Source organism: Astatotilapia calliptera, chromosome 5, assembly GCF_964374335.1.
Source record: "Astatotilapia calliptera chromosome 5, fAstCal68.1, whole genome shotgun sequence".
Classification (NCBI taxonomy): domain Eukaryota; kingdom Metazoa; phylum Chordata; class Actinopteri; order Cichliformes; family Cichlidae; genus Astatotilapia; species Astatotilapia calliptera.
Window position 1 is genome coordinate 21670755 of NC_137426.1, and position 24216 is coordinate 21694970.

The 24216-nt window shown below is 41.2% G+C and overlaps 1 protein-coding gene across 1 annotated transcript; it reads right to left on the reverse strand.

Moving 5' to 3' along the window:
• Nucleotides 1-1529: 1529 nt before the first annotated feature.
• On the reverse strand, nucleotides 1530-22261 carry crbn (cereblon). Its single transcript, XM_080301283.1, has 11 exons — nucleotides 22067-22261; nucleotides 21695-21807; nucleotides 21358-21560; nucleotides 19942-20091; nucleotides 16807-16969; nucleotides 12734-12796; nucleotides 12548-12632; nucleotides 10314-10429; nucleotides 7145-7209; nucleotides 3977-4108; nucleotides 1530-2559 (listed from the first exon to the last, which is right to left on the reverse strand). Exons 1-11 carry the CDS (start codon nucleotides 22137-22139, stop codon nucleotides 2376-2378), a joined length of 1347 nt encoding a protein of 448 aa, XP_080157409.1. The 5' UTR covers nucleotides 22140-22261; the 3' UTR covers nucleotides 1530-2375.
• Between the last annotated feature and the right edge of the window lie 1955 nt (nucleotides 22262-24216).

Below are 24216 nucleotides of genomic sequence, written 5' to 3' on the forward strand. Positions count from 1 at the left end.
ATGACTCCATCCTGAAAGAGCAGAAAGTATACTTGATTTAAACATGGCCAAGCACCTTCTGTCCCTTAAAGGACTTCTCCCGTTCCTGGGCAGCTTCTGTCTCATGACGGCTTTCTGGAAGACCTGTTTGGATCATCTGTACATCATTTGAGGGTAGGTGTAGCCAAATTTAAATGGGATATGTTCCTCGAATGTTTGGCACCATTTCGCGGAGGTCTCTGGCTCTCACTGGATGAAATCGTAAGCAAACACGATGTTTCACCAAAACCCACAGGTGTTGCATGTGGTTTTAATGTTCGTCTGCAAATACTTCCTATACACTAGCCCAACTTGAAGAAAAATTGTGGCTTGAATAAATTAGCTGCAGAGCTGAGACAACTTTTACTGTGAAGGTGAACTTTCTCTATTTCCTGTCTGTGTCACACTCAGACACTTAAATTCAAACTACAACCACAGCAATATGCTAGCAACCAAAGCAATCACAAGGAGATTTTGGTCAACTAGTTGGCAGTTTTTCTCCTGGTGCCTGCTGGTTGCCATGGGGTCACTGAATAGGCCTGCACAACTGGATCTTTAGCAACCAGTTCCCCAGCAGCTACCATTAACCCCCAGCAACCACTCTTAATCAGTCAGGAAATGCTCATTTTTCCCTTGTAACTGGTGGTTGCTAGATGGTTGCAAACCAGTCTGTAGATGCGCATACTACTATAGCTTACACCAGGCAGCAATAATAGAAGACTGCAGAACAACCAGAGTAACAATCAAGGGTAGAAAAAAACGGGGGGGGGGGGGTAAACAGAAAGTGTTGCAGTTTTTGCAGCATTGCTGGAAGGGTAGAGGGGTAAAGTTAAAATGTATCTATTGCCAGTTTAATGTGATCCACAGACATGAACAATGTTTTCCTCTCTCAGCAGAAAAAGTGAAGAAAAAGACGCGTTTATCCAAAAAATGATGTTCTCTATCCAAAAACATGTCATCAGACAAACATTCGAGATGATTTCTCATTGTGTTACTCAGCTTACTCATAAAAAGATAATTTCCTAACAAAGAATCAGCAAAAGAGTTTTGCAAAGAAATAAATAAATTAGACTCTACAAACAGTCGGTCGACAGCCATATAAACAACAAATACTGCCTCAGTTTTACCGTACATAAATACAGACGTGAGCCATTACCCTTGCAACAGAATCCTGAAAACTGTCACCCTACAAACCCAAGAGAATATTAAAATAATAATAATAATAATAATAATAATAACTCTTAAATCTTATCATCATTTTGCCTTTCTGAATCCGATTCCTCGCACTTCAAAAGACACCGAGCTGGAGCGTAGGCACACCATTTTAACATACCACGCGTGAACAAACTAAAAGAAGGGTAAATGCTCCTCTTGCTCTGTCTCAGTGGGCTTTGACCTTTGATAAACAGTCTGCCGCAAGGCACCAATGCATCGCTAATTTTCACTCGTGCAATCAAAGATGATGCTCGTCTCCAGATGGGATAATGAGTCTCTAGTGAATACAAAACAGACACAGATTATATCAGATATATTACACAATATCATTATTGTCACTTCAGTTTCTTTTGTTTCGAACAAAACAAATCCACTGTGATAACAAATTGCAGTTTCACCAAACATCAATGAATATGTTAGCTTAATTTCCAACCTTCTTGCATACAAAAATACATCCGCTGTAATTCCAAAATTCAAAATATCTCCTATCGTGACAGATCTACACATACATGAGTGCACTCTCTTTCTAACAGTTTTCTCCACCGGTCTCTCGCAGCTGATAATAATATTAGAAATCCTATCTGAGAAACTCACAAAGGATCTGAATGCTAGACTATTAAATTACTGTGTGCGGATTTTACAACAGCTTAAAGTGGCCATCGCAGCTTGCCGACGACATCTCAATTTTAGCTGCATGCAGCCAGCTAAGACAGAGGAGAGGAGGTGAAGGTAAAGAGTATTATGCATTCAGCGTCCCCCTGTGGGTCTGTGTGTTCTTCTATTTGGAAAACAGCTGGAAAGAGGTGCAGATCAGGCAGCTGCATGCTGGGATCTTAACCACATATCATGGTCTATTCTGCAAGTCTCAGTTTGACTCTCACTCTAACAGACTGCTTTCAACCTCGACACTGCCTCCGCATTTTAAGAACCTTTTAGAATAATAATTACATCCAGCCTGTTCAAATATGCACTTAAAAATTGCCATCTGAAGGCCAAAATGACCTTTCTGCTAATATGCTGAATTTGTTGCCAGGGGTGACAGGCATTGTGATTGAAGAAACTGCAGCCAGACAGTGGCTAAAGATGCAGACTGTGGGAAGTTTGCAGGAATTTTCTGAATGAGGCAAATAGATGGTCTGGTATCACAGACAGAAGAGGCGAGAACCCTCTCTGCCCTCCTCCCCTTCACTCTGTGGGATACGAGGGAGCATGGCTGAACGGGTCAGACCCCAGAAACGAGGTGGAGACAAGTCCTTCTTGGTGGCTGTGAACTTCCAACCCATGTGGGATCCGCAGGTTCGACACTGAGCAATCGTCCAGGCGTACCTGAAAGCAATTAAAGTGCCACATTTTCACATTTGTGATCAGTAGTGCATACAGTACTGTGTATACTTTTGGCACTTTGCTACAAGCAGAAAGCCTGAAGAACTGTTGCTCAGGACCACTTTAAAAATTACAAGGAGGTCCGGCTCTTTGGAGGCAAGAAAACAATGCAAATAAAAAAATAAAGTGCAACTTAAGACTTATGCACTGTACTCTATTGCCGCATGATTAGATGACTTCCAAGTTCCAAGTTAATGCCAACACAGTCCTCCCTGTGAGTGTGCCATAAGAATAGATTCAACGATGTCTCAGTAAAAAACGCGCCGAATCACATGTACAGTAAAGGTGAAACATACAAATGAAAACTATGTACAGAAAGTCAAATATACCTTGAATTCACATAACTAAGAAGTTCACAGTATTACTCTGTAAGCCCAGAGTCAAAGCAAAAACAAAACAAAAGCAAACCATGTCTCAAGAAACTTCTAGAATAACTCTGTATTATACTGGAGTAGCCCATTTTATCATGTGGCAGAAAAAACATAAGTAGTGGTTTGCAACTACAGAAACTGTTGATTTTGCTCATCTGTGTATCAATATTCAGAGCATGCACAGCTGCTGGAGTTGTTTATGTGTACATCTCTCAGATGAGTCGGAATGAGGTCAGATCACGTTTGCACTGAAAAGTAAAATTGATCTAGAAGTCATTTGTGTCCAAACTCATTCCTCTTAAGAGTGTGACTGTTTTTGTCTGCGACAGAACCAAATCACAAGTCCCACTCTGGAGTCTGATTCGCCTGGTCGAATCTAAACCTCAACTTCTAAAACTCTGAAACAGATTCTTACAGGTCTGTTTAATTCTGTTATCATTCACCAAATCTCTCACAGTGTAGTTCAGCGATACAACCTTAAAAATATCTTAAAATTTTAAAAGAAAAACTGACATTACTGTCAGCATAAAGTGCTTTGCACAGGTATCATGTTGCAGGAATTTAAATTGGGTTATTTAATTACTAAATGAGCCCAGTGACAGCCTGATGGCCTGTCCAGGGATTACCCTCACTTTTGCCCTATGGCAGGTAGGACAGACTAACACCCTGTGACCCTGAATGGGAAAAGCAGGAGAAGAAGGATGAGCGGATTATTAGTGTAAGTAATTTGGAGGCTTCACTGACTGCAGAATCCAAGATTGCACAACCTGAACATGCATAAAGAGATGCACCATTGATAACCAAGTTGACACAAAGTACAGTACAAAGCATTTTAATTTCAGGCACTGAGCAGTGTCACAGCAACTTGCAGCTACACCAGATGCCATTAAATTCTAAGCCCTGGGCTGTGAGGTATCAAGAGATGTGTCTCTTACTTAAAACATCCATTTATGGAAAGCACACTCATGCTGTATGCTAAAAATATTTACCCTGGAAACCAGCTGTGCAGCGTAGATGGCCTTCCAACCAGGTTAAGGTTGTTGGCTTTGTAGACAGTCAGCGTTTCGTGGACGTAACCGTGAGGGTTGACGTACGCAGCCATGGGGCCGTACAAGGACAGGCTGCAGAGAGAGGCAGAGAGAGAGAGAGGCAGGTGGAAAATGTGTGAATTCAGTAAACTGTTGAGCCAAAACAAAACATCATGAAAGTGAGACACTGAAAATGAAAAGGGGAAACGGGCTTTAAGAGGTCTAAAATTGAAAATGCCAAAAAGTTCAGCTGTGCTCATCATTTTTATATTAACAATGAAGACAAATTTTCTGTCTTCATCGTTTCCTTCTTAGAGCATTTTAACTCTTTTGGGTAATGTTTTCAGTGGAGCTTCTTAAGAACTTTGAATCTCATCTGTGCTATTTTCAGCTAAGCTAAAAATGCAACATAAAACTGCAGGCGTACGCATGACTCACACAATTTTAAAAACTGAATGCTTGACCACTAGATGGAAGGACTTTGGCTCTGATATACCGTGAAGGCATTTTACTGGCATGGTTGGTATCCACTTCCTGCCTTAGAGGGAGAAATCACCTCTCTCCTGTTGGTCATGATCTCTTTCAGAGTGACAGAAGAATATGAAAATAACATGAATCTTATGCTAAGACCTTAGCACCACCAGATAACAACCCATTTGGTCTGATTACACAGTGGCATCATTAAAACAGGGAGAGAAAAAAAATGAGGAAATGTCTTTTAGAGGAGTGGTGTTCATCTCCAGGACCAGTGAAGCTGTTATGTTAGGCTGAGGTTAAGGCTTCTTATGATGGGGGGGGTTTTTTTGCCTTTATTTGTCATCTACCTTTAGCTGGAGGAGAACATTTGCTCCTTTTCATGGAGCTAAGAGTGAAATTTGGAAACTCAAAAGGACTGCGCAAAAGTTTCAACTCATCCCTGGAGAAAAATGGGAAGAAAGTGCAGTGATTTATTAAAACATGTGCAATGATACAATGAAATACAGTATCTAAGGTAAAATAAGAGTTTGTAAAATGAGCTTGAAAGTCAATATTTACTATGATCACCTTTATACTTCAACACAGCCTGAACTTACTTATGAAAGCTTTCTTCTAATTTATTTAAGGAGTCTTCAGGAATAGTTCTCCAGGCTTCTTGAAGGACATTCAAAGAGCTTCTTTGACTGTCTTTTGTTTGTGCTGTCAAGATTACCCCACACTGTTTCAATAACCTGGAGAGGCTAAGCCAAGGCTGATATCGTTCCATTGTGCATTTTTCAAATTTGGATTCGTCTTTCAGACTTTCCGATATTGTTCATCTGCTGATGTTACTTCAGCCTGTCATTTCTTCTTTTGTCCTGTCCAGTTTTCCTACATTTCTTTAAGGACAGACCATAGACAATGGCAGGTTTTCCTAATATCTCTTTGCGAATCACCTTGTTGGTGCAAAAAATACTATTTTATGCTGTAAACTGTATTATCTGTGGCATTTATTATAGAGTCAACAAAAACAAATGTGATTAAATTATGTGTTTTGTAGTAGGCTGACAGTAACAAAGTACCTAAAGACGCCATTTAAAATTGGTTGTTTGTATTACGTCTAGACACAATACTGGTTCATCACTTGAGCTAGGTGTCTTTTTTATGCTTGAATGATCCATAGGTCAGTGTTACGTGGCTTAATAAATAAAAACATTCCTCTCAAAATGGTCAGTTACAAGGTTTACACTGAAACGGAGTGAAAATGTCGAACGGAAAACTTCCAAAGACCTTCAGAAAAGCCTGAAGAACTATTGCTTAAAACAACTTGAAAAGGTTACAAGAAAGTCTGGCTGCTTGGAAGCAAAATATAAAGAAATGAAGATGACTCGAGACTTTTGCACAGTACTGTAAGTGGTAAAATTGTAAATTGACTGATTCTTGTATAGCTCTTTTCTACTCTCCTGGAGTACTCAAAGCGCTCTATACAACATGCCACATGCACCCAATCACACCCATTCTCACAAGCACTTTCTCTATACTGAGTGCTTCCTAACTACGGTCACGCACATTCATACTCCGATGGATGCATCGGAGAGCAACTTGGGGTTGCTCTCCGATGCCCAAGGACACTTGACATGCAGACTGGAGTAGCCAGGGATCGAACCACCAACCTTCCGATTAGTAGGTGACCAATTCTACCGCCTGGCTGCTCTACCGCTACAGCCAGGCGGTAGAGCAGCTCCTGTACAGCGCTAAACCCACACCATGAATAAGGTTTGAAGTATCAAAAGCCAAACACAATCAGAAATGACGCATCAAAAGACATTTTGATGTCCCACACACACAAACACACTAAGTATAATCAGCCCCAAAAACTTCATTTTCAGTCAGTCTTTAAAGCGGTAATTTGGTTACATTTAATGTACTTCTGCTCTGGCATTGAAAGAAGATGCATTAGCACCATACAGTATGTAAATTCGTCAGAGGCAGTGCTTCAACTATTAGTCTGCTTGCCTCTCTCACACATAATCACTCACTGACTCAAAATATATGGATGACAAAACACTTTTCTCATAAACCCCTAAGAATGTTCTGGGCAATTTCATGACTGTTCAAGGTTTTTTGTGTCACTGTTGGACAAACAGATTAACCATTACACAGCAAACCGTCAGAAAATGACATTATATAACAGTGTGCATATAAGAGAGTGCACTTAGACTGTGTGAGTGAGGAGGTGTAGAGAAGCACCACTTACTTTCCTGATGTAATCCCAGAGTTTACGTAACTCTCAGACAGACAAATTGGTCTTAACTTTGACGTGCTAATAATTTCAGTGATTACAATGAAGAAAAAAAAACAAGAAGAACTTGGATAATAAGACCTAATAAAACTGTCATAAACCTCCACCCCCAATTATGCCAGCTGCTCCGGAAACAACTCAAAAAACTATAAAAGTCTACTACACTCCATTATTGTTAAAAGCAGGAAAAACTGCCGACTTGAACATGGAAATCTGTGAAATCTGTGAAGTTGGTTACATCATCTTTTATTCTATTACTGAATCCAAATTTCCAGTGATGTGAGAAGGATGTTACTAGTGCTGAGACGGAACCACTATGTGCTGATCACTATCAACTACTATTTTAACAAAAATCAAAAACAAGCGCTCACCTGAAGATCTCATTTTTTGTGGTGATTTCCGTGTCCTGGCACTGTTTACAGCACAGCGACGTGCACTGAGGAGGAGGAGAGAAAAGAGGGTTTTAACAATATGTATACATGTCACATATTTTCAAAGCAAAGCGTCCACTGTTGAGGCTCATTGAGGGCGTTATATTAATCATGCCATTCGTCACGCTTCCACAAATGCGACTCAAAACATGGCCCGAGCTCAGGTCACGTCAGTGTCGTTGGTGAGAGGGATTATTATCCTCAATCAGAAAGAAGGGACAACAGATAATGGGCAAACACATTTAACGAGCACTTCACAAATCAAGCTTCAGCTTCTGATTCAACACAAGTGCGACACACTGATCACTGTTTATATAAACATGCCTGGAAAATCATTAACATTAACTTACCATCCTCCTCCTGAATCAGTCATCTGAGCTTGCTAACCAATTAGATGTTTGTTTGTTTTTCTAATTTTACTCCTTATTATTTGGATTTGGCTAACTGACTAGAGCCACACCTTTTTTTCTTTTTTTTTTAAAAACCATTTTTCATTCACAACATAGAAAACATGTTAGTAAATCAGTCTGTAAATGACTAAGAACTGACGAGAGGAATGTTGTCCTATTCTTCTCCGAGTCATTTGATGTTACGTACTGTATGTTTACACTGAGGAACAATTTGTTGCAGATTGGTGAAGGCCAGCCCATCTTTACTTCTGAGGAACTCTACCTCTCTAAGGTGCTTTTTAAAAAAAAATGTTATACCCACTCATGTTACTGGCCTCTTGTCAATTTAATTCATTAGTTGCAAAATGATTTCTTTTTAGTACCTTGCTTCCTTTCCCAGACTTTTTTGTTTTCATCCCAGCTTTCAGAGACATGGTGCTGCCATCAAACAGCTTAACATATCCTCTTACCCCAAACGGTCGCAGCAGATGGCCACCCCTCCAGGCCAGCCTAGTTCTGCTGGAGGTTTCTCCGTGTTAAAAGGGAGTTTTTCCTTCCCACTGTGGCCAAAGCGCTTGCTCATAGGGGGTCATATGATTTTGGGGTTTTTCTCTGAATTTATCATTGTAGGGTCTACCTTACAATATAACGCGCCTTGAGGCGACTGTTGTTGTGATTTATATTTAATATTTTTAAGTACCTTGATTGCAATCTTTTTTTTTTTAATTTGTTATTAGATTAAGACCCTGATATCATAGTGTGAGCCACTACGATATCAGATGTGTTGTCCATTCAGAGAGCCGCCGGTCATGGAAGAAAGGTGAAGAGCATATCAGGATGATTTGTGATGGAAGTAAAAGGAAAGGTGGCAGTGAGATCGGGTGTGTCATATACAGTTAGGTCCATAATTTGTTGTAATTAAGCACCTTTACACCACCACAGTGAGTTTCAAATTAAAGAATCAAGATTGTAGACTTTGAGCTTTAATTCCAGACGCTTCAAGTCCTGCATTAACTGTGTGGGGATTTCAGCCATTTTTATACAGTCTCCCATTTTCAGAGACTCAAAAGCAACTGGAAAAAAAATTACATAATTTGAATAAGGAGCCTAAAGTCTAAAACTCATGAAGAAGACTCTTGATTGGAGAACCTGACAGAACCTGACTTAGTTAGATGATCTTAACTTACATATATTACATATACTTTATTTCTCATTAAATAACGGGGAAAAGGCTTCAACTAGCCTTGTCAGTCAATCGTCCAGTTCATTTTGTACCTCTGAAAATGAGGGACTATGCACATAAATTGCCAAAATTCCTAAACAGGTAATACAAAGCTTTCTGTAAAAAACCTTTGAATGAAAGCTAAAACGCTGCACTTCAATCACTTCAATCTTGAGTATATAAAATCCACTATGTTGGTGTACAGAGGCAAAATGACAAGAAATGTCACAGAAACTTATGGACTCAATTGCAGGTTCGAGATAAAAGGTCAGGAAGCAGAACTGTAGGTAGTTTCTCATGCGAAGGAGATTTACACTGGGAATGAAAATGATGGACAGGATTAGGAATGAGCATATTAGAGGGAAGGCTCAGGGACAAAATGGAGAGGAAGGAGAAATGATGGTTATCTTTAAGAGAAGGTTATTAAAGTTTGAGCTTCTGGGCAAGAGGGGAAAAAAAAGAAGGCACAAGAGGTTTGTGGATGTTGTGAGAGCAGACAGTCAGGTGCTGGACATGTGACAGAGAAAGACAAAAAAGACTGGGAGAGATGAAAATGGATGATCGACAATGTGGAATCCTAATGGGAGTATCTAAGAGAAGAAGGAGTAAACAATGTGTGTTTGATGCTGATGAAAGCCCCGTGAGGGCGTAACCCGTCTCCGTATTAACCAATACGCTACACAATATAGGAGCTTTAATGCAACTCCTCTCCTTCCCTTCTTTGATTTTACTCTCATTAAGCACTCACACATAGCTTTTTGTCATCCTCTTCAGATGAACACAAACAAAGTAGCTATTGCTGTTCTCCACTGAGCATGTGTGGAACATGTCTTCCTGTGCTCAAGTATGGCAATGACTGAAGAGGGCCTGAAGAATAGTCTCTGTAAATAGCGGAGCTGACTAAAGGGATTAGAAGAACAGCTACCAGACCAGAGATGATTTCAAATCATCTGGAGTGGGAGTTAAATGTTTTTGCCAAATGTAACAATTATGAAGCAATTTCAATCGCAGCAAAGTGATGAAACCACTGACCAGCATAAGTGTCCTTACTACAAAGCCATACTGCTAACACGGCTAAAAACAACCTGTGACTGCTTTGGCCCACATGACTGAGTAAAAGCAGATCTACAGTGGCCAGAGTGCTTTGTTTTGAGTTTTTTTCTTTAATTGAAATATGGATAGCTCTCTTGCTGTGTCCAACCTCTCCTTAAAATCAGATCAACCCCTTCAAGGTGACAAACAGCTGATGTTCACTGCATGCTAAATACCGGTCCATTAACCTTAAATGCTGCAATGGCTGCTTTTGACTCTGAAAACTGAAATATTGCAGCACTAACACATCTGTCAGCCCCCGTCAGACATGGTTAAATATAACAAGACACACCAGAGGGACACTGTGTGCTCAGTAAAGCACAAGTAGGAATCTTATCACTGCATAAGACAAATTATGTCTGAGGTTTGGGGCAGGTCAGCGAGGCTGTTGGTGACTTTTACTTACCCGATCCATAATGTCTAGCTCACAGCGAAGTCTCTGGATGGCGCTGCCAATCTTTAATAGCTGGAGCCGCAGAGCATCATCTATGGGCAGACAGGCTGCTACTCTGTAGGAGAAATCTGACAGAGCGTAGACAGAAGGACAAGAGAGCGATGAAATAAAGAGGACAGAAAGTACAATGAACACAAACAAATTGCGAGTGTGCATGTTTACATACAGATGAGGACAGAATTATTAGCCCCCCTAAAAAAGTAGTTCCCAATAGGGATTGCGTACCATATCTTACTTTGCACACAGAAACAAAACAATTTCACAAGAAACAGAAACAATCAGGTGAAAATTATTAACCCCCCTGATGCTAATAATCTATTGCGTATCCTTTTTTCTGGGTAACACCTTGCAGATATTTGTTGTGGTTTTCACACACGTCTTCTGAGCAATCCCAGCCCATTCTTCTTTGGTCAATCTCCACCACCCCCTCCTCCTTCTGGTCTTCGGTACACAACATAAATTTTCATTCGGATTCAAGCCAGGGCTTTGCGCAGACTAGCCAGTAATGTTCACTTTGGTCTTCTGATAGCAATTCTTCACCAGGAGCCATGTATGTTTTGAGTCACTGTGCTGGAAGACAAAGCAATGACCCAGAACCAGTTATGCTGCTGACTGCTTTCTTTTAAAATCTCCATGTCTTTCTTCTTTATTCCTTCCACCTTGATGAGATTCCTAGTTCCAGATGCACCGAAGAATCCCTACATGATACTCCGACCACCATGTTTCATTGTGGTGCTCTCTGGGCTGTCCACCGCTCTTCTTCCTCCAGATATAAGCAACGTTTCTGTGGCCAAATAGTTCTGCGTAATCTTTTTCCAGGTTGTCTTTAGCATATTTCAGTCTGGTTTAAAAGTGTCTTTTTCTACAGAAGTGGAGTTTTTCCCCTTCAGCAACCTTGCAGTCAGAATCAGAATCAGAATGGGGTTTATTGCCAAATGTTGAGCAGGTTTACAACATTAGGAAATTGCTGCGGTGCTTCAGTGCAAACATGCTGTCATAAATAGCACTTAAATAGACATGAAAAAAATAAAAGTAGGGATAAGAATTAAAAGTGCTACGTGGAAAGATATGTGCATGAGATATACATGAGATATATACATGAGAATAAGAATTAAGAGTGCTACGTTGAAAGATATATACATGAGTGCAGGTGGTGATCAGTGCCAAACATAGAATGATGCAGTGACACAGCGTAGGGTCATGTGTTAGTGGCGGGAACAGTCATATGGTTATTGTTCATGTGTCCAACAGCAGAGGGGAAGAAACTGTTCTTATGGCGAGAGGTTCTGGTGCGAATGGACCGGAGCCTCCTGCCTGAGTCCAATAACGAGATCAGTCCAATAACGGTGGTGTCATCTGCAAACTTGATTAGCTTGACAGACTGGTGGGTGGAGGTGCAGCAGTTGGTGTACAGGGAGAAGAGCAGAGGAGAAAGAACATAGCCCTGAGGGGAGCCGGTGCTGATGGTCCGGGAGTCCGAGACATTCTTTCCCAGCCTCACGTGCTGCTTCCTGTCCGTCAGGAAGTCAGTGATCCACCGGCAGATGGGATCAGGCACATTCATCTGGGAAAGCTTGCCTCGGAGATGGTCTGGAAGGATGGTGTTGAAGGCAGAGCTGAAGTCCACAAACAGGATCCTGGCGTAGGTTCCTGGGGAGTCCAGATGCTGCAGGATGAAGTGTAGGGCCATGTTGATGGCGTACAGTCCATTCCTGTGCGGCGTTCCAGTGAGTGTCCTTTGATCCTACAATTTCTGACTTTGCTAAATCATTTACTAGTGTCTCTGCATTTTGTTCTGGGGTCTTTAAACACATCTCTCACTAGTTTTCATTCCAGAGCCTTTGGAAGCCTTTTTGGCTTCCTGCCTCTGCCAGGCTTGCTCTGTATTAATAGCTCTCTTTGAATTTATTATTGATACGTCTCACTCCAGTTCGTGACTCTCAGAAAACCTTGTATATCCATCTCCTGCCTTGTGACCATCAACAATTCCTTTTCTTAAATCTAAACTTATTTTATTTTATTTTTGGAACAACACTTTCTCAAGCGACATTCTGCAAAAAAACTAGTGTGTTTAGAAAAGCTATGTAGAAATTCCCCTTGACTTCATCACTTTAATAATAGGGGAGGTAATAATTTTGTCTGCATCTGTACCTGTACCTTCTGGAATAAAATCAACATAGTCTGACCTACTGCATTCGCCGGGAGGGAATCATCCTTCAGATTCTCATCCCATTCATGAAGCTGTTTCTTCACCCTGTTCATGAGCGACTCCTGTGAGGTGAACCACCAAAAGCCGAGAAATCTTGGTTTATATTCATTTGTGTGTCATGTTTATATATAGAGGAGGAAGTGCCGCGGGCTGCAGTACTTACTGAATCATAGAGTGCGTAGACCCAGGGTGGCCATGGCGTCAGACTGGCACAGTGAAACTTTCTCTGTGGTCAATAACACATGTATCACTTAAATCAAATCTAATCTGATGATTATGGAAGCAACACAAGATCCGTCCCTTTGTCATATAGAGAAGTAAAAGTAGCATGTTCCAGGTCACGGTTTTGCACATGGGCTACTTTCACATCCAGCGTTAATGTCACCTGCACAGATACCTTAACATGTCATCTACTTATTCTCCTTTAACAGTAGACATTAACATTTTCTCCTACTAAAACAATCTAACACCTGCCAACACATCTGCACTAAGTCACTTTCTCTACTGTTTTTAACTGTATTGATTTATTTCACATCTTTACATTATGAAACACATCAGCTGCAACAACTAGTCAATTCATGTGAGTGAACTGGATTAAAATGAACTATGTACTAACTAAACACACCATAGGTTATATGTACAGGTTGTATTTGGAAATGTCAAACAATAAAGATTAGCATGCCCAACTCCAAACATGCTGAACCATAAAAATATCAAGCTAATTCAGCACTCAGTTAAATGTAGGCAGTATTTAATATTACAAGACAGAAAAAAGCCGCTTATCTTTTTTTTTTTAACCACTTACAGTTTATGGAGGTAAAAATCCCAGAATTTTTGGACAATGACACATTTTTTGCAATTTTGCCTCAGTACTTCATCACAACAGATCTGAATCAGACAATCAAAATGCGTTTGAATTGGCAGGATTTCAGCTTTAATTCAAGTAGTTTTACTAACTGCATTAACAGTTTAGGAGTTAGAGACGTTTTTATCTTGGGTTTTTTTTTAATTGTTTTTAATAACAATTTTCAGGGGCTCAGAGGTAATTGGACAATTGAATGTTAATCAGTATAATGGGCAGATAAGGTCTCTTCCCTCGTTGGCGAGATGTTGTTGGAAGTGAGGGAGGCCATCATTAGACTGAAAAAAGTAAATAAACCTACGAGGGACAGCACAAACTTTAGGTCCAAATCAACAATCAAAGGCCTGAAAGACCACAGACGACCCCTACCAAATGATCATAACCAAATTAATTTAATAGCAACATCTGACCAAGTCAAGAACACTCAGTGAGATACAGTTGCATCATTGTCAAAGTCTACAATTAAGAGATGACTTCATGATTGGGAAAGGAGGATTTACAAGAAGGTGCAAACTACTGGTTACACTAAAGAACAAAAACACTGATAATCGCCAATGGTATGACTCACCCTAGTAGCAGAGACACCTGTGGGATCAATTTCAAAACCCTACATGAACTTCTTCTTGTGTTACTGCGTTTAAAAGATTTTCAGAAAACTTGACCTTGGGCTCAAACTCAAGGTCGTTGAGATTTTTATTAGCTGCACCCACTGTATTAAATTCAAACATTGCCTCATTCTCGAGTTATCACATTCACAAACTCACAATCATCCCGCTAACTGTGATGACGACAATACCCCTTCAGCCATAAGAGGACAGATTAGACTTTCCCAGAAAACATCTAAAGAAAACATCTAAAAGAGCCCGCGTCGGTCTAAAATAAGTTCTTTGGACAGATGAACCCAAGAAGAACTTGTACGAGCTAGGAAGAGAAAAGTATGGAGAAGGAAAAAAACAGCCCTTGAGCCAAATCAAAATACATCTGTGAAACATAGTGCAGGAAGTGTCATGATACAGGCATGTATCGTTTGCCAGTGGAACTGGACCACTAGTGTTTATTGACGATGTGACTGCTGATAGAAGCAGGAGGATGAATGACTGATAAAAGTGTACAGGGCTATGTCTGCTCAGATTCAACCAAATCCTGCACTTCACACTGCAAATGGACTATGACCCAAAGCATACTGCAAAAGCAAGCTGAGATTTTCTCAAGGCAAAATATTTTAGATATTCTTCGGTGGCCAAGTTAGTCACCTGATCTCAACCCAACAGAGCATGCTTTTCAGTTATCAAAGACAAAACTAAAGGCAGAGAGAGCCAAGGTCTAGCAGAGGATCTCAGGGGAGGAAACAGCTTTTGATTATGTCCACAGACTTTCATCAAGTATTAAAGACATTCCATGTAATTAACATTATGTTAGTTTGTCCAATTACTTTTAGGTAGTTAATGCAACATTTTAGGAAAAATTGTGATTTTATTTAAAATCTACTGTGGTGGTGTAGAGAGGCATAATCTTTTTTTATGTCACTGTCCAAAAACCTTTGGATCTAACAGTATAGGATTAGGGTGGGATTCAGTGAAAAGGATTCAGGTGAAAATGCTCATTTTGCTCATGATTCAAATGGAAACTTCACCACATATTTCTAGTAATTCTTTGAATGTATTTCAGGTCTTCACTTTCACACAAAACTAGACTTTGATTATTTAGTTGGTCCGCGCAGGACCTGACAGCTCGAGGGTCGTCAGGTCCTGCGCGGACCAACTGTGTGGGGTGATGGAGCACCTCTTCAACCTGAGCCTGAGGTTGGGAAGAGTCCCACAGCTCTGGAAAACCTCCTGTGTTGTACCAGTGCCAAAGACTTCACGCCCCAAGGACCTCAACAGCTACAGGCCGGTGGCTCTGACATCCCACCTGATGAAGACCCTGGAGCGGTTGGTCCTGGCTCAGCTTCGGCGCCTAATAAGCTCATCACTGGACCCACTTCAGTTTGCCTACCAGCCTGGCATTGGAGCGGATGATGCCGTCATTCACCTCCTACATCGTTCCCTCGCTCACCTGGAGACCGCTGGAAGCACTGTGAGAATCATGTTCTTTGATTTCTCCAGTGCCTTCAACACCATTCTTCCCTCGGTTCTAAAGGACAAGCTGGTGAACTCTGGAGTGGACCATCACCTCACTACCTGGATCCTGGACTACCTCACCGACCGACCACAGTATGTGAGGACTCAGGGCTGTGTGTCGGACAGGGTCGTCTGCAGTACGGGGGCCCCACAGGGAACGGTTCTGGCTCCGTTCCTCTTCACCATCTACACTGCAGACTTCTCCCACAATTCCACCCAGTGCTTCCTGCAGAAGTTCTCTGATGACTCTGCAATAGTGGCAAAATAGTGGACAGCTACAGGTACCTTGGTGTTCATCTGAACAATAGACTGGACTGGACTCATAACTCAGACGCCCTCTACAGGAAAGGGCAGAGCAGGCTGTACCTGCTGCGGAGACTCAGGTCGTTTGGAGTGGAGGGCCCACTCCTGAAGAAATTCTATGACTCTGTTGTGGCTTCTGCTATCTTTTATGGTGTGGTCTGCTGGGGCGGCAGCATCTCTGCTGGGGACAGGAAGAGACTGAACAGGGTGATCCGAAGGGCCAGCTCTGTTCTAGGATGCCCTCTGGACCCAGTGGAGGTGGTGAGTGACAGGAGAACGGCGGCTAAGCTGTCATCCCTGATGGACAACGTCTCCCACCCCATGCAGCAGACTGTGACAGCACTGAGCAGCTCCTTCAGTGGGAGACTGCGGCACCCACGGTGTGGGACGGAGAGATTTCGCAGGTCTTTCCTCCCCACTGCTGTCAGACTCCATAATAAAGACTTTAACTGAACAAACACACACATCCACACATGTGCAATAACACTAAGTGCAATAATCCTTTCTGGCATCGTTGTATTTTTACTCAGTTGTATATAGCATTTGTATTCTATTTTTATCTTATTGTATATTTATTTTATTTTATTCTACTGTATATAGTATTTTATTTTATTCTATTCTGTACAGTTGTGTACTGTATTTATTCTTATTGTATTCTAATTTTTGCCTCATAACTTTTGCACTGTCCACTTCCTGCTGTGACAAAACAAATTTCCCACGTGTGGGACTAATAAAGGTTATCTTATCTTATCTTATCTTAAACAGGCACTGACTCATCTGATGTTTTACTGAACAGTTTCTCAAAGTGGAAAAATACATTTTGCATCTTAGATGAGGAAATTCATCTTAACTTTCTTGTCACTGTCATCTGATTCAAACATCTCCAAAAGTAGAAACTGTTACTTTTAGAAAGCGCACACAGATTTCACGTTTGTGCATGATTCTCTGTACCTGTTTGTAGTTATTCCACCAGCACTGAGCCTGTTTGCAGCTCTGACTTGGAGGTTTGGAAGAAGGGTGCATGTGGAGCCTGGACAGAGGCGTTAGCTGCACAGCGGAGAGGGGGTCTGGAAGGATTCGTTCTGGAAGGATCTGCACTTTAGCCTGTTTGATCCTGAGAAGAGGAACAAAAGCAGACAATAACAAAGACCCGTGACACAAAAGAAGGGAAATGTGAATGATGACAGCAGAATATGAGTGAAACTGAGCAGGCGAATAGTAGATTAAACAAATGGTGCACTGGCCAAACGCTACATTACAGGATGTTTGGATCATTGAGGTGATCACAAAAAGGTGCCATCTGGGTTTTTTCCTCACTCGACAATAAGAAATATTTTGCCAGTGCCCGACACAGATTATTCTCAGTGAACTTCGTGCAGAGAAATACAAAGCAAAGCCAGACCACAGAGAAACAAGAAACGCTGCCTCACAGCTGTAGGGCTAAATCCATGTCTGTCCAGACTTGACCTTTTAATCTGATCTAAAATATAATTACTAAGCCATTTCATCCCTTTACACATCTGAGAGACATTTTGTCATAGTCCCCTCCCAAAAAAAAGTAATAATTCAGACTCAAATATCAAATTATGAGCTTCCACATAATGAGCTTGGTGCCATTCTCAAAGAGGGGGGATAAAAGTCAACAGATTTTAAGGGTTTGTTAACTGGGGTGTAATTTCTGTAGCATGATACACATTTTGTTTATCAAACTATATAAAATATTGGGAAAATGCACAGACCTCTGTCAAATAAGGTAACACAGACTCACTGTCTCTACTGGATGTGACTGATAACCCTCCACCTCCACCCATGAAAGGCAGATTCTTATCCCTGACACACCCTACAAATATTTCCCTCTGCAGGAAATCTTAGAAACATTACAGGGAGGATGTTTACTGAAATAGAAAGAATAGACAGAAAAAGTACAAAGTATATTTTAATTTTAAACAAGAGAAAGAGCAGACTGCATGTAATTGAGTGATTGATTAAATGCTGTATTTTCCAAGAGTCACAACAGAAGGTCAACACAATCATGGCAACCACTGTATGTGTATTATATAACCTCAATTAGAGAAAAGGAAAATGCCTTAATAAAGCCTCATTTTTATGGACAGTATATGCCGATGATTTCCAGGGAGGATGTGGGTTAATATGATCTATTACATGACTTCAATAGATACATCTTTATCAATGCTTCCTTTGTTTTCAGTCCAAAAAGACAATATGCTTTGCATTTACGCAGCTGCACTGAACTCTGGAATAAGTCAGAAACGTAAATCTGTTGTTGCAACAGCCCTCTTCACAAATTTCAACATGTGAGGATGATTCTAGAGGCGGTGAAAAAAAATATTGCAAAAGCATAGTATTGTGATTGTGATTTTGTGTGGTGATATTGTATGGATCTGGAGACACTAAATATTGATATTTTATTAAATACATTAAAATACTCTGGGAGTACTATGCACGAGAGGGCATCTCATGCATCATCATCCTGTGATAATGTTAGCCAAGTAAACTTACATTATATAAGATAAGAGATAAGATAAGATAGAACTTTATTAATCCCTCGGGTGGGTTCCTCTGGGAAATTCGACTTCCAAAAAAAAAAGCACAGCAACGACCGAAGTTACAGTTACAGAATTGTTATATATATATATATATATATATATCATCTCAACCGAAAAACCATCCAACACTGGACACGCTTAGCTTGACAAAGCTACTTCCAAATTAAAAGCAAGCTAATGACTCAGTGACGCAAGTAAAAATAGGACTTATGGTGGCGAGATGGTTGCCCAGAACTTGAGTGTTGCACAGTCATGACCACTTGTGCAGTCATAAGGCAAATGCACAGATCACCCAATAGGAGACAACCTTTCTGCAAACAGTCACATTCTGATTTGAACTGACTGCAGTCACTCACAGAGAGATTGTTAAAGGTTTGCACAGACATGCTGTCTAATTTATAAATGCAGACAGTTTGCCATCAGTCTGAATGAGTCTTTGTCAATGAGCACAACTCGAGGGGACTCGACACAACTGGCTGTCAGCTGGTTGTATTCTGGTTTTGTTCCAATGGAAGAGGAAGACTGCTGAGCATAAATGTAATAGATAGATGTGAATTTCAGTTTATGTAGACAGCAACAGATATGCAAATTTCAATGATTTACCATTGAATTATTAGAAACAGACTGCGTGTACTTGCCAACTTGCCCCATTCAAAGGTAGACTGATTACAGACTTTTAGTGATAAGTGTTGTTATGTTTGACAATCTCATTTTGCAGCAAAAAGAAAAAAAAGAACTAAAATGACATAACATTATCTTACTGGATAAAAGGGATACTTTGCAGTTGATGATAAATTGCAATATACAGTATGTTATTAAAATACACAACATTTTGCAGAATGTTCAAAATCATAATAATCTCATATTGTGTAGTCTGTTTACCACCTCTTGGTAATATAGATAGGTATAGAGCTGACATCACCTCTACACATCCACATGCACATCCGCGCGATGCTGAATTGCTGTAATCTCTGGTTTCCACAAGCAAATGTTTTAAGAAACTACATTTCTTTTAAGTACATCTATTAGAGACAGCCTCCATGCTACTTGTTTTGAAGCAGTTTGTGACGCAATAAAAACCTGTGTTTCTAGTTGATTTTATCAAGTGTTAGATTGCCCCCTAGTGGTCAAATACTGTGTGACTGTTGACGGTGTGTCTCTGTGCCATTATTGACATAGTTTTCCTTCTCATCTAAATGTGTTTCTGACTAGTTGTCCGGCTGAAAACCTGCAGGTATGCAACTCCTGTGGAAAACAGCTGTCTCACTAAATGCAAGAAACAAAGTTTCCTTTTTTTACTGCAGAAACTCTGAATTAAACAAGAAAAATGTTTTGCACCCATTTTCTGTTCCACAGCTGGCTGCATTTTTTTCCTTTGCATATATTTGATTTCATTTGGCATTTTTTAAGGGTTATGTGTGGCTTTGTTGATTTGTCGCACATCTTTGAACCAGGGATTGGCAGTAAGAATTCAGCCCCCACCTTTGGTTTAATACTTTATGAGGGAACTTCAACTTACCCATCTGCTTGAGTTCTTATCTCGTGGACCTTAAATCGCTGCCTCCCTATAGCCTTCACTTTGACTGTTTCAATGCCGTACTCCTGCTCCTCTCTGTATGCATAGATTTCAGCCGTAGTTCCAAACTCTGCATCCGGCTCACCTGTATCGCTGCAGACACACATCAGATGCAGAAATTGAAATGAAATGCTGAGAATTATCCACCAGTGACCCACAAGAAACAGTTTACATAAAGAAGAGTCATGGAAATTTGCAGCTGTGGTCACAAGGTTACACACACACTCAACGTGGACATGAATGCCATAGTAATTTTGGCTTAAAAAAACAACAACAACAAAACAAACAAACATTAAAACAAGAATTAGAGTACACAAGCCTGAATTTATCTGGGATTTTCTATAACCCATTTTCTATAATCCACAGAGGATCTGCCACTCTTCTTGGCAGAATTGTTAAGAGTGCGTTTCAATTCATTGATTTCCTGGTATGGACCTGGCTTTTAAGTGTTGTTTACAAGTTTTCAATTGATTTGAGGTCTTTAGAAAGACCATTCCAGAAGCTTTTACCTGCTTTAGCCATTCCAAAACAAGTTTTTGTGTGTGTTTGGGATCATTGCCCTGCTGAAAGATGCAATTCTATACACGTTTTAACCATCTAGCTGTGAGTGAGTTAAAGTTGAAGAATTTAGAGGTGGTACACTTTCATTATTTCATGTACTTTGTGCCATGTACCAGAGCCACAGGCAACAAAACAAACCTGGACCATGATGCTATCACCACCATATTTATGCAGCTAGTACTGTGTTACTAGGTTTGCAGCCTCACCTGACGCCAGTGTCAGGTAAATAACATGTGACCACACCCTCATGCAATCACCTGAGGTGCAGGAAAATCTAAACACCTGTGCCACCATAACAAATAAACAAAACATAAACATTCATTTTGGTTTTATAGTGAGGTCCTTGGACTTTCCCATTGTTCTAAGTATTGGTCAATCCTGGGAAAGAGACACTACCAGTTGTAGTCAACCGTGATCAGAAATGAGATATTAATAGACCTAAGACTTGTCAGGTTAAAAGACACTGCATAACCTTCACATATTTGAAGATTTAAGTGAGTGTGTGTAAGCCAGAGTGTATAACTTTAACCCTCCATGGATTAGAGAAAATCCAAAAATAATTTCAAACTTCTGATATATGTTTTACAATCATTCAACCCTGGGGGGAAAAAACAGTTCAAAGACATCATTAAAAGCCCAAAATTGCAGTGACATTCATGCCTATGATGAGTGTGTGCAACCTTCTGACCACAACTGTATTTTCTTCAAATGAAAACAAAAAAATGCTTTCCATTTGTAGGAGTTGTGCATCTTTCCATGATTGCCAGCATACACAGAGATTTTAACAGCATCACACACCTGTGTGCGAGCACAGCAAAAGTGCGGTCTCTCTGGATGACGCTCCTCATCATGCTGACCTCCTGCGGCCTGAAGAGCTGCAGAGGCAGCGTCTGGCCCGGCACCAGCATCACAGCTGTGTGTGGCAGCACGGGAATGGTCTGACAGCTGTCGTCATCGTGGACCGTACGGCCATGAAACTCCTCCATGTCTGAACCCAGGTACTGGCACACAAAAAGGGGGTTAGATTAACACAGCAGCTGCAGAGAAACTAAAACTCTGTGAAGGATCACATGCATGAAAGCAAATCATGTAAAAAAAGATGTTAGAATAAGAGGGATTGTGATGCATGACTCACTGAATGTGATGTGGGAAGACTAGGGTCAAAGGTGATGATGTTGGGCTTTTCTGCCTCCTCACTGTCTCGATCTTCGGTCTCCATGTCATCCTCCTCTTCCTCCTCCTCATTGTCTGTCACAGCGCACAAGTGTACACAGAGAGGCTAAGTTAGGTAGCTCGTTGACAAGCCTTAGACGTAAAAGCTTCACCTTAATAAATCGCACTGATGGCATAATTGAAAAGAAAGCGAAAGCAGAGGGTTGAGACAGTGAGAGTGATCACTAACAGTGGCCTGCTGTGGAGGTGTGTTAGCTAGCATTTAGCAGGAGGAAGAGAAACGCACTGTCCCGGTGAAAACACCGAGCAGGCTTTCGGTCAGCTTAACGGGTACCTGGTAAGAGCTGTAACTGGTTCCCCATGTTGTCGTTGGCGTTGTCTTCCCCTCCACCCCTCTCGTCAGCCATATCCTTGTGTTTACAATACTAAGTCTTCTTCTACGGCGTATCAATGTGCAGGACCCGGTGGAAATATAGCGCCCCCCGGCGACATCGCTACATAATGTACACTGTTGAAATGCCATTTTACTACGGTGGCCCCGAGGGGCCAAACGAAAGCAGAATAAATGCAGCAAAAGCATAAAAAAACACGTCGGGGGAAAAAATAGAGAAAAAAGGAAACAAATTAAAAAAGAAATTAGAAATAATAAATAAATACAATTTTTTAAAAATGGCTCAAACGCGACAGCCAAAAAGTAAAATTTTTCGTTACGCTGCCTTAGCTGGTTCTGTTGGTGGTGTTGAGCCATATTTATTTTAAGAAGAAACAAGCAGACAGTTCACTTGTTAAGTTAAAAGAATAGTAGTTTATTCACAGGACCCAAACATTTGGCCAGTGTACAAACTTAACCACTTTATACTTAAATTTAGCTCTCATCTTATTTAGTACCCCTAATAAAATAAATACTAATAAAACAGGAAATACTCCCTGTGCTATTTTTGTACTAGTGTATATAGCCTGAGCCTGTCACCTTTCTGTCTGTCCTGCACCTTTCCCTTCTCTTTTTCTTTCTCTCTGATTGTAAAATAAAAGTATGAACATGTATTTATAAGTTAAACTTGTGTTTTAATCATACGTTTGATTTCCAGTCTGAGAACTAAGAGTGTTGAGAGTCAGGACAGACTGCGTGACATCTTGAGGAAGAAGCTGATAATCCTCCACAGAGCAGAGTGGCACAGGAGACGGGGAAGAGAGAGAGCCAGGAAACGAGCAGCTTTTATTGCTAAAACAACTGCTCGGGACAAACACAGCGGCCAGCTGAAATGCTCAATAGAGGAGGTGAGTCACTTCCTTCAAGACATCATGAGTGACCCACAGAGGGAACAAGATTTGGGACCTAATGAAGCTCTCGTCAACCCCCCATAGCAGAGTTTAAGTTGACAGAGCCAAGTTTGAAGGTGGTGTGTGAGGTCATCAAGTCAGCCTGCTCAGCATCCTCCCCAGGTCCCATAAGCACTGCCCAGTGCTTCTCTGACATCTGTGGAAGATCTTAAAGGTGATATGGCAGAGAGCAAGAGTTGATGACCAGTGGAGGTGCACAGAGGGAGTCTGGATTCCCAAAGAGGAGGACTCGAAAAACATCAACCAGTTTTGGAGCATCTCGCTATTGAGCGCAGAGGGGAAGGTTTTGTTTAGCATCGTCTCCCGGAGACTGACCGAGTTTCTTCTTAGAAGCAGCTACATTGATCCGTCAGTTCAGAACAGGGGGGGGGGCTCCCAGTAGTTCCTGGTTGCCTAGAGCACACTAACGTAGTTACACACCTTATAAGAGGAGCCCACAAGAACAAGGGCGATCTAGCTGTTTTGTGGCTTGACCTGACAAATGCCTGTGGGTCTATCCCACACAAGCTGATTGGGCGTGCTCTACACCTCCACCATGTTCCCAGCAAAATCAAGCACCTGATCTTGGATTATTATGGCAATTTCAGACTGAGGGTCACTTCTGGGTCAGTGACTTCAGACTGGCATCGCCTCAGGAAAGGTATAATAACAGGCTGTACCATCTCAGTTATGCTCTTTGCTCTCGCAATGTACATGGTGGTCAAGGCCGCTGAGGTGGAGTGTAGAGGGCCGCTAACTAGGTCAGGACTGATGGCATCTCACCATCACGATGCCATCAGTCCCAGGGTGCAGGTGGATGTTATGAGGTCTTGAGAGTCTCATCTCAGGGGCAAGGATGAGTGTCAAACCTTCCAAGTCAAGATCTATGGTGCTGAAGAAGGGAAAGGTGACGGACAAGTTCCGGTTTTCAATCTCAGGAACTATAATCCCGTCCATAACGGAACAACCAGTCAAGAGCTTGGGAAAACTCTTTGACTCCAGCCTGAAAGACTCTGCTGCCATCTAGAAGGCAAATGTTACTGCACTAAATTCTGTAACTAAATTACAGTTACAATGATGTCGTTACTTGTGTTACAAAGGTTCTTCAGTTATCTGAAGACCAGTTGGTTAACAGTTGGTCGTATTTTACCCAGTAGGCAACGA

Coding starts and splice junctions, on each gene's coding strand:
- crbn (XM_080301283.1), bottom strand. CDS start 22,139: ATGGCTGACGAGAGGGGTGGAGGGGAAGACAACGCCAACGACAACATG. Junction 20,092..21,357: donor TTTGCTGTGCTCGCACACAG/GTGTGTGATGCT, acceptor GTGTGTCTGCAG/CGATACAGGTGAGCCGGATG. Junction 16,970..19,941: donor ATAAGAACTCAAGCAGATGG/GTAAGTTGAAGT, acceptor TCCTCTTCTCAG/GATCAAACAGGCTAAAGTGC.